This window comes from Acyrthosiphon pisum, unplaced genomic scaffold (genome assembly GCF_005508785.2).
Source record: "Acyrthosiphon pisum isolate AL4f unplaced genomic scaffold, pea_aphid_22Mar2018_4r6ur Scaffold_3225;HRSCAF=3764, whole genome shotgun sequence".
Lineage (NCBI taxonomy): Eukaryota > Metazoa > Arthropoda > Insecta > Hemiptera > Aphididae > Acyrthosiphon > Acyrthosiphon pisum.
Genome location: NW_021772630.1, coordinates 21396 through 31801, shown reverse-complemented (window position 1 = coordinate 31801; position 10406 = coordinate 21396). Strand labels below are relative to the sequence as shown.

Sequence of the window (10406 nt, the reverse complement as noted above, 5' to 3'; positions counted from 1 at the left end):
CTTAAGTCATACTTTTAAAAGTTATAAGCAAAAGTAATTCTTATTCTTATTTTGATAACCAAAGTCATGGTCACACATGGTTATAGATTGTTATCACACATTATCACTGTTATCACTCACGAATTGTATATTATTACACGATATTCGTTTTTATGTAAATACATTTTCAAAAAAAATATTATTTTTTTAAATACGACTAGTCAAAATGGGTAAAGGACTTGCCTTTTCAGCATCCGAAAAATCTTTAATTATTGAATTGATACAATTAAAGAAAGTGGTGGAAAATAAGAAAACTGATGCATTTAGCATTCACGATAAAAACAAAGCATGGGAAAGTATTACCAAAACTTTCAATGCGAGTGGTGATCATCCAAAAGTGAGTTGAATTTTAAATATTATATTTTATGTTTAATCATTGTTTAACGTGTTTTTAGTACTCTGAAATAGAGGACGTGTATTAGATAGGGACTATACCTATTTTGATTATCAAAAATAATATTTAGACAGCTTGCTAAGTTCCTATTGATGGTATTATACTATTATATAATTGTTGTTTCTACTTCTAAGATTAATTTGTTACCAATTATTTATATAATATAATATGGTAAACCATGGTAGTTTTCTATAAGTGATACGAACAATTTGTTAAAATTAATTTGACACTCCATCATTATTTTAAAACAATTATATTATTAATTTATTTGATTTTAACAATTTATTATTTATTTATACTTTTTTTTGGAATCAATCTTGCAAACTGCATATACAAATAATACATTATTTTATGAACTTCCAAAAATTGTAGTCACATTTTATATGTTAGTAGTCTACTATAGTAAAATTAGCATATTTTCAATTTTTTTACTATTTACCAATTTTATAGAGAACTGTAAGTCAAGTTAAAAAATGCTGGCACAACATCAAAACAAAAAGAAAATCTGAAATAACTTCTCATAAACAAGCGGTTTTGAGGCCTGGAGGTGGACCAGCAGTTGAAAAATTAGTAGAGAACCATTGATCGATGAATTTGCTAACATAGCATGTGAAATTCCTGGGGCCATTGACAGTGATACAATCGCTAGTCACAATATTACATGTGTAATTACATCTGATGGATATTTGGAGTTTAATATCCAACCTAGTGATGATAATTTATCTGGTAATAACAAAATTAATGTTAAAATTAGATATAAAAATTCAAAAACAAAATTATTTTATAGATTCAAATATTAATGATACTGATGCAAATTTTACAAATGCTGTCCCAAGTAAATCTATTGGAAAACAAGTGGAATTACCAAGGCAGTATTTAAAAAACAAAAAATCAAACTTGTCAGCTGAAGCGACAAGCCGTATTGAACGAGTTGAGATTCAAAAAATTAATGATGAAGAGATACATAACTTGTTAAAGGAAGAATTACTTTTAAAAATGGAAAATGAGAGAGAACTTCTGAAACGAAGAAAAATTGAAACTGAAGTCGCTTCTAATGATTTAATTTTTCGTAAAGAGAAACATTTAACAGAAATGGAATTATTAAAAAGAACTATTAATGAATAAATTATTAAAAATAATATATACCTAATATATTTTGTATATTGTTAAATTTGTTAAAATTTGTTTTCTCTAGTATCAAAAGTTATGATACTATAAAGTATAAAGTATAAATTATATTTTATTAATTAGGTATATGACTATTATTATATAAATATTTGTTATGCTTTTCAGTCAATTTTTTAAAAGGTAACCATTTTTTTTTAATATACTTTTTTATGAGACTGATATATAATATAATACTTGTTCAATAAGTTTTATAATTGTTTTTGTTCATAAATTATATTGATATTACTGTTGCTATAAATAAACAACATATAATATGTTATTACTTAAGGAATACATTTTATATATTTTGAGTATTTCAGTTTTTACAACTTAAATACATTCTTCATTCTAGAAAAGTCTAGAGTTATAAAAATATACCCAGAATTATTATAACAAAACATGTTTGTACCTAAAAATACGACTATCATGAACAGATCCTGGCCACCTAGCTACAATATCCAGTATTTCACATCTAGGTCCACTCAAAATCTGTACATTTATTGAAAATATGCCTTTTCTGTTCCTGAAATTTTCCCCTTGGTCACCTTCAGGATTTAGTATTGATATATGGGTACAGTCTATTGCACCATCAACACCAACAAATCCTGAATAAAAATAATTTTTTAACTGTGTATATACTTATTTAAAGCATAATGAACAAATTATTTTGAAATTACTAGCAATATTTGAAAATAACACTTGATTATGTATTTTTCCTTCTAGGGTAGCAGGAAACTTTACAAAAGTCGGTAACTTACTTGCTATTATTCTTGAAATATCTTTTACACATCTGCTTATAGTTGGTTGGCTAATACCAACCAAATCACCAGTAACTATCTGCAATGAAAAATAGAGTAGATCACTATCATTACTCACTCAATTTACCTACTCACTTGGAAATTTCCAGTTCCATAATACCGTAACACTGCAAGTAGTTTCAATAATGGTGGAATTGGAAGGCCTCTCATTGAATTGTCATTGAATTCGGCTTCAATGTCATTAAATACGAGGGGCATTAAACTTTGCAATACTGTAGTTTTAGAAAATCTATTAAATTTAAATTGCATTTTTAGTAAGATTTAATAAAAATTTAACTTAATTTTTACTAACACAGTTATTAATATAACTGAATATACATTGAATGACTCAAAAGAATATAAATAGTAGTACATCTAAAAATTTATTTTTTATTTTTTTAAATTCTAAAACTAAATTATAAGTAAAAAGTACAGACTGCAATATTATTATATATACAAATTCATAATTTTTATAGTTTTAAGGCAATTTTTAGTAAATGTAAAAAAATAGAAACCTACAATAGAATACTACTAGCAGATAATATAATAGAGTATTAAAAACCAATTATAATATTATAATATATTTTATTATAATATTCCAAGGTATAATTTCTTAAATTATTAAATTTTTTTGTTTAAGATAATATTAACTGTCATTATATAAGTACAATATAACAAACAAATATCAAACATTTCACACAATATATTAATTATAGTTTAACTATTTTTTTCTAATACTCAAACTAGATTGTAGTTTTTATAATTAATAGTGATCGTTAATCATAAAATATTAAAAGTAAAAGGTACAGAAAATAATATGTATACAGATAAACTTTTTTAATATTTAAATTCTTAATTTTGTAAGTTTTTGTACTTTTTAATATGGTAGGAAAAAAATAGAATACAATGATTAGCACATATAATTATGAAGAACCAATTAGAATCCGATGTATGCATATCCGATATTAGTACCGGCCGATATTTCTGAACCGATAGTAAAACCGATATAATACAGTCGCATATCAATTTGTATGTAATGGTGATGGTTATACCGATAACGCTATTTTTAGACATATTATGTAAACAACAAATGATTTGGTAAACACAGTAAACACGATGCAATCACAATTTAAATTCAATTTCGTTTATTTATTATTTAATTATTTCTCCTACTTACCGCGGTTATGATTTTATCGATAAATTGTAAAATTATTAATATTTATTATTTATTAATTTGTTATTATTTATCGTTGCGGAAATCTAATATGTTTTGATATGCCACATGATTTAAATGTTACATCGGTTTATATATCGGGTATTGGTTTTTGAAAAATATATCGGGTTTTTAAGTATTTTTATATCGGTTCATGGAAATAAAATATCGGACCGGCTATCGGTTTTATATCGGCAAAATAAATCGGAATATCGGATATCGGAAAAAAGTGCTATCGGCCCAGCAGCGGTATTCTGTAACTCGATAAGCTAGCTTAACGACAACTTTTGATTCGTTACGCTAACGAAAATTCTCTCAACGAATATTATCGATAAAAGCGATTCTGTACTACAGATATTCGTTAACCTAACAACTATTTTCGTTAAAACTGTCGATAGTGAAAATAAAATATCGTTAACCTAATACACCCATCAAGACCCCTCGATAATACTTACCGGGGATGGATAAGAGGAAAAAACGTAATATTTCGTGTTGTCATTGAGCTGTTATCGTGCATTCGTATCTATATACAATTTTCAAATTTTAATCTTGCGATTTTTGAAGTAATAATTATTACTAACTCGTTCTCTAAGATACACGTCATGGCTCTAGAATTTTTAAGGTGGGAACTGATGCTGTTGGAAGAAAGGGTTAGAGTACAAGAACGGCGAATCGAAAGAAGGGTTTTGAGAGATACACAAGATCCTTTTGATCTTCCTCGTGAAGAGTTTGTATTTATGTTTAGGATAAGTCATGAACTAGCATTTGACGTGATAAATGCTATTAGGGCTTTATTACAAGGTCAACGTTCTTCAGGATTATCTCCAGAGGTGCAAGTAAGTTAATCTTGATAAATATTTGCATAAAAGTATTTGATTTTCAAATACAAATATATCTAAAAAGTTTTCTAAATACTATAACTATAGTTATAACTTATAACTTATAACTATACCATATAATATTACTTACATAGGCACTTAACAAAAATGTAGTTACAATTTGTTTCTCTTTTATGTAAATAAAGTTTCTATTAATTAAATATTTATCTGTATTTTTTTTCAGTTCCTAGTTACTGTTCATTTTTACGCTCAAGGTAGTTACCAAAGAGGTTTGGGTGGTAATTCTATCCTTAACATAAGCCAGCCATCTGTAAGTCGGTCTATCAGTGGTGTGACAAATGCTATTAACCAGCGTCTTTTGAGACAGTGGGTAAAATTCCCAATGACAGCTGTTGAACGACAAAAAGGTAGAGAAAAATTTGAAGCTGCGCCCCAACCTTTTGAAGGTACTTTAGGAGCAATTGATTGTACCCATATCAATATTCTCGCGCCAATTGTCCATGAAGAGGCATACGTTAACCACCATGGTAATCATTCGCTCAACGTTCAAGCAGTAAGTATTACAAGTATTACTAGTAAGGTAGCAGTAAAAAAATATTTATTGATTATGAAATTGTTTATGAAATTTAAAACTCGTATTATACATTTTTTTTATTAGATTGTTGACCCGGATTTGAAAATTTTGAATATAAATGCCAGGTATCCTGGGGCTCGCAATGATTCTTATATATGGAGTGTGTCTGCCGTACGACAGGGAATGGAATATCATTTTAATAATGGTGAACGTCGTACATGGTTAATTGGTAAGTAATTTAGTCAGTTTGTACACCAAAGCACTAACTAGTTAAAAACATAAGTAATTACTTTTGTGGTTTTTATCACTGCAAAAATCCTTGTTCCATTTAACAAAAAACTGCTGAGTTCCGTCTGGATATTAATAATTAATAATTGATATTAAATGTATAGTATTTTGTGATTGATACATTTAGTAATATATCTTATTATTAATTTATTTTAATACATATGAACATTAGTATAATGGGTTTTTAAATTTATATTTCAAACTATAAAAAAAATTAACTTCTACTCTAATTAAACTTATATTTTTGCTACTGTTTAATTCATTGCTTACCTATGTAATTGTTTTACCTAGGTGATGCTGGGTATCCATTAGAACCATGGCTCATGACACCGTTACCTCATTATCCAGAAGGGACACATCAATTTGAATACACCAAAAAACTCTGTAAGGCCAGAAATGTAGTAGAAAGATTTTTTGGTGTATTTAAAAGTGTTTGGAGGTGCCTCTCGTATCAAAGAGTACTCATGTATGCTCCTGATAAAGCTGGCAGAATAGTAAATGCTTGTGCAACGCTCCATAACACGCGAATTCATTATAAATTACCTAATCGCGAAGAAGATTTAGATGTTGAACTAATTGGTCAAAATATGGATGCGAATCTAGAAATACCATATTATATCGATCAACAAGGAGGTCCAAGAGCAGTGGCTAAGCGGATACAAAGACAAATCTTAGATCAGTTTGATAATTTAAGAGATAGAGAAGATGATTAAAATCAAAGGAGAATAAACACTGGAAAATGTACAAATGTTGAAAATAAAATAAATGTTAATTAACAAACTCAGTCTTTTAATTTTAAAACTTAACATTTCTTTAAAGATCAAAAAAAAAGAATAAACATATTTTTAACAATATTTATATGATATCCTTCATAGTAACTTGGTCCAATTTTTTTGAAATGTACAAATATTGTGATGAAATATATTATGTTGATTAACAAACAGTCTTTTAAATTTAAAACTTAACATATTATCTTAAGACAAAACAAATTTTAACAATATTTATATGATATCCTAAATGGTAACTTGGGCTACTTTTTTTCAAGTATTTTTTCATACAATACTAACATCTTCCTTTCATTCTCGGTCCTTTGTATATCATTGTCAGCCATTTTGTCAAGAGCCTTTCCAATTACCAAAAAAGAATCTGCTATAACTTTGATAGAATCAGTTTGTTTCTCTGCAATAACATTGAATGTATTTCTTGCTGTTTGTAGCTGGCTTCTAAGATTTTGTTTCACTATTTCTAGAAGAAAAAAAACAATTAAAATCACTATGAGATTTTTGAAGACTATACATTTTTATTTACTAGTACTACCACTTGCCATGTTTGTTTGTTTGGTTTTTTTTTTTTTTTTATTGGTACCATATAAAATGTATATGCCTGGTTAGGTTACACAATCAATATAGGGGTACATCTACCCCAAAATGGGCCCCTGACTACAACTATACATTTAAATAACACTGTAACTTACTTGGTCGTTTAGAACTTGCAGAACCCCTTATATTGCTTTGATCTGCAGTTTTGTCAATTTGTTGACCTTCACTGGTAACACCAAGTGTTACATTTTCATCAACTTCAACGAAGCCACAACTAATTGTTTCATACTCAATGTTCTCTGTGTCAATATCATCTTCTACATTGGAATTCAATTGAAATTAGTACATAAGATATAAGAGTGTGAGTAAAGAAGAAATGGTTGACAGTTGCCTATGGTGGTGTAGATGAAGGGTATAGAATACAAAATATATAGAATATTGAAGAAGAAAGAAGAAGACAAGCTTATATAACACTAATTACAAACCTTGATTATTGTTTTCTTCATCTACTACCAATGCCAAAGATGCTGGTTCTTTTAGATAAATACTACTATCACCAAAAGCAGTCCTTTGTACATTATTTTCCTAAAAATATAAGATTATTTATTTCGAATACAAACAAAAACTAATAGGTTATTTAATTTGAGTTAAATAATAATGTTTAATAACCTGTTTAATAAACTATTTTTAAACAGATTGGTGACTTTGTATGCAAAACTGTTGGTATTAGTATTTACTATTAAATATTATAATTTGCTAAAAAAATTATAATTTTTTATGTATATATTCTTAAAAATACCTGCTCTTCGGGCCATGAATCCGGACACGATGTCCCTTCAACATATTCATTTCCAATAAATAATAATCGATAAAACTTTCTTGTCCAAATCCGATAGTTGAGGTGTATTAGTTATTTTGTTGCCTGTTTGCACCCTTTCTCTTCTAAGTGCACTAACTTTTTTTGACGTTTTTGTTTTTTGATCTCTCCAAGACTATTTTTTGATCATAAAATAAAAAAATCAATTATACACTTGAGGTGTCTACAAATCTTTATTAATAGTGAAATTTATCTGTCATTGTAGCTTAGTAAATTTGGGGCTATTTATTGGGCTAGCAAATGTTGGTAAATTTTTTCAAAACTTAGCATACTTTTTAAAACATTGATAGATGAAGACATGACATAAACAAAATATCCATCTGAGATAAACATTCAAATCCTACTATACAGCATATTACTTCATATTTTTTTCAAATAACCTACTATTTAATGAGTCTATAGATATTTAATTTAACAACATAGTGCATGTAAATAGTATGAATAATAATTTACTATTGTACTTAAAATTAAATTAAAATAGGAATCAATGGTAATCAAACGAAAAATGTTAGTACTTTTTATCAAGAATTGTATGTTTTATGAAATTTATTTATCTATTACCATTTTTGTATTATTAGTATTATTATTTTATTATATTATAAATGTAATAAGCTAATGAGTATAATGATCAATGAGTAATGACCAATATTAGATATTAATTTATAAATTGTATTTAAATATGTATGTATAACTTTGAATCTAATATATTTATTTTACATATACAATAATGAGGATTGAAGGAAATAGGTTAGCTTCTAATAGTTTCATTTAAAGTACTGTTTAATAAGTGTGCTGTACCTAACACAAAATCTTGTGGACATCTATGTACCTGATACATTGTACCAACCTCTTTCCAAGATTTAACATTTTTTTTTCAGACTGCCCATTACTTCGCATCTCATTCAATTGTCTAACGAGTTCTTCCCAAGATCCTTGGAGTGCATCTCTTGCATTCATTTTCATGAATTTCCCTGTAGCTACATTCGGGTGTTGAATCAAATAGTCTACTAGGTACTCTATTTGATTATTGTTCCTACGACCTTGTCTCTTTTTTTTAGTAGGAGGTCCACTAGACATACTGGTAAAAAAAAAATTATAACAATTTTTGTAGGTTTATTTAATAATACATGGCTAGATTAGAATAACACACAAGTACATATGATAATACATCTATCCAAAATGTATAGACCACATAATTTGTAAGAATTAAATAGGACCTATAAAGTATAAACATTTAAGTCATAAGTCATAATTTTATTAATCTTAGATATGTATAAGGTTTGTATGCTAGGTAGTATGTTTAATTAAAAAGAGATGAATCGATGAATATTAAATTAAATAATTAGGTGTATATTATGGAAACTGTATTACTGTACAAATCAACTTACTATATTAGGTAACAGTAAATGTTATTTAATTGAGTAATCTATGTAAGTTTATACATTTTAACTAGGTAACTAATAATACTCTCTTACCTTTCGTTCATCATATTAGTATTGTGTAGTGCAGATTAATACTAATTAATATTTAGTAATTACTAATTTCAGCCAAACGCATCTGTATTACAATTTACAAAAAGAAATTACGATTTACAGAAAAACAATAAAAATTATAATAATAGAACTATATTACATTTTGTGATAATACAATTTGGTTATCAGCAAGATAGTTTTTGATTGGTTCATTTTATAAAACTCTTTGGGTTATTCGATAAGAATAACGAAATTGTCGGTAACAAAAAAATAATTTTTGTATCGAAAAATTAGGAATAATTGATAATACGGAATCGCACTTTCATTAAGGAAGTTCGTTACATAAAGTGAAATTCGATAAGCGCTCATTAACGACGTTTGTCGATAACGGCTTATCGAGTTACAGAATACCGCTGCAGCTCTACTTTTAATACTGCATTTAGATATGTATGTCGGTTAATCTGGATCTAACGGGTGATTTATTACTGTTCATTAATGAAAAAAGTTGCTAGCATTGATAAGTACCTACTACTAAACATAGAAATATTTTTTTCTGAATATTTTTTGTAGGAAATTGGTTCATTATTAGTTGGCCGGTTTTTAAGAGAAAGGGCTTAAGTCAATTTTGGCCATTTTCAGTTTATACATTAATTCTGTGTGCAATTTCAAGCCGCGTCGAATGGCACCACTGTAGATGCCATGTGGTATTTGGTTTAGGAGGTAAAATAGAATGCGTATGGTAATAAGTCGTTATACAGAATTTTTTTTTTTATGATAAAGGGCCTAAGTCACTAATTTTGTATAGTGCATTTTGTAAAGTGAATGATATTGTGACTTATGACTTAATATACAATTAGGATTTCTGCCCACATCTTTGGTGGAAATAAACAATTTTCTTAGATATAATTGGCATACATTATGTAATCACTAGAAATTAGAATGCAATACGACTTTAAGAGGAAAATACCTTTTAAACGATCGATGTTCAGACGATGTATAACCGAAAAATCGAACGATGCCTAGGTAACTGTTAAATAAAAAAGTCCAAGAAAACCATACAAGATGATATGTCTAAGATCAAGAATTTAGTAATTTGAAATATTTTTTCTCTATTATTTTTTAATAACTATACCGCGGAAACACCCTGATTGTTTCGCAGTTAAACTTTTCAATAAAATATAATTTTTATTTGTAGGTAGAATGTAGGTATAAATGAAAAGTGTACAGATCGTTGATGCTTCATATTTGTCACCAAACAAAAAAATCTACGACGTTAAAGTACAATTATTCATTGAACAATATAAAACATTTATTTCGTACATAATAAATTATTTTTAATGATCGTGAAAATAATTCATAGTTTATTTTTAATAATTCCTGGTAGTTTTAAGGACACAAAAATATGATGTCATAGAAGTGGTCTTTTT

General features: G+C 27.5%; 3 protein-coding genes across 3 annotated transcripts; 2 read left to right on the top strand and 1 right to left on the bottom strand.

Moving 5' to 3' along the window:
* The first annotated feature begins 205 nt into the window (after window positions 1-205).
* Window positions 206-1558, top strand: LOC103308242 (myb/SANT-like DNA-binding domain-containing protein 3). Its single transcript, XM_008181312.1, has 4 exons — window positions 206-376; window positions 884-980; window positions 1040-1159; window positions 1221-1558. The coding sequence occupies exons 1-4, from the start codon at window positions 206-208 to the stop codon at window positions 1556-1558; spliced, it is 726 nt and encodes a 241-aa protein (XP_008179534.1).
* A 681-nt stretch (window positions 1559-2239) lies between these two features.
* LOC103308243 (putative nuclease HARBI1) lies at window positions 2240-2667 on the bottom strand. The gene is made up of 2 exons (XM_029492644.1): window positions 2494-2667; window positions 2240-2437 (listed from the first exon to the last, which is right to left on the bottom strand). The coding sequence occupies exons 1-2, from the start codon at window positions 2665-2667 to the stop codon at window positions 2240-2242; spliced, it is 372 nt and encodes a 123-aa protein (XP_029348504.1).
* A 975-nt stretch (window positions 2668-3642) lies between these two features.
* Window positions 3643-6052, top strand: LOC103308244 (putative nuclease HARBI1). Its single transcript, XM_008181314.2, has 4 exons — window positions 3643-4446; window positions 4673-5002; window positions 5108-5252; window positions 5603-6052. The coding sequence occupies exons 1-4, from the start codon at window positions 4213-4215 to the stop codon at window positions 6022-6024; spliced, it is 1131 nt and encodes a 376-aa protein (XP_008179536.1). The 5' UTR covers window positions 3643-4212; the 3' UTR covers window positions 6025-6052.
* The last annotated feature ends 4354 nt before the right edge of the window (window positions 6053-10406 follow it).

Excerpts from the sequence above, each read along its gene's own strand:
- LOC103308244 (XM_008181314.2), top strand. The coding sequence starts at position 4,213 with ATGGCTCTAGAATTTTTAAGGTGGGAACTGATGCTGTTGGAAGAAAGG. Across the intron at positions 5,003-5,107 it reads ATTCGCTCAACGTTCAAGCA|ATTGTTGACCCGGATTTGAA; the intron begins GTAAGTATTACA and ends TTTTTTTATTAG. Across the intron at positions 5,253-5,602 it reads ACGTCGTACATGGTTAATTG|GTGATGCTGGGTATCCATTA; the intron begins GTAAGTAATTTA and ends TGTTTTACCTAG.
- LOC103308242 (XM_008181312.1), top strand. The coding sequence starts at position 206 with ATGGGTAAAGGACTTGCCTTTTCAGCATCCGAAAAATCTTTAATTATT. Across the intron at positions 377-883 it reads CGAGTGGTGATCATCCAAAA|AGAACTGTAAGTCAAGTTAA; the intron begins GTGAGTTGAATT and ends CCAATTTTATAG. Across the intron at positions 1,160-1,220 it reads TAGTGATGATAATTTATCTG|ATTCAAATATTAATGATACT; the intron begins GTAATAACAAAA and ends ATTATTTTATAG.
- LOC103308243 (XM_029492644.1), bottom strand. The coding sequence starts at position 2,667 with ATGCAATTTAAATTTAATAGATTTTCTAAAACTACAGTATTGCAAAGT. Across the intron at positions 2,438-2,493 it reads ATGGAACTGGAAATTTCCAA|ATAGTTACTGGTGATTTGGT; the intron begins GTGAGTAGGTAA and ends TTTTCATTGCAG.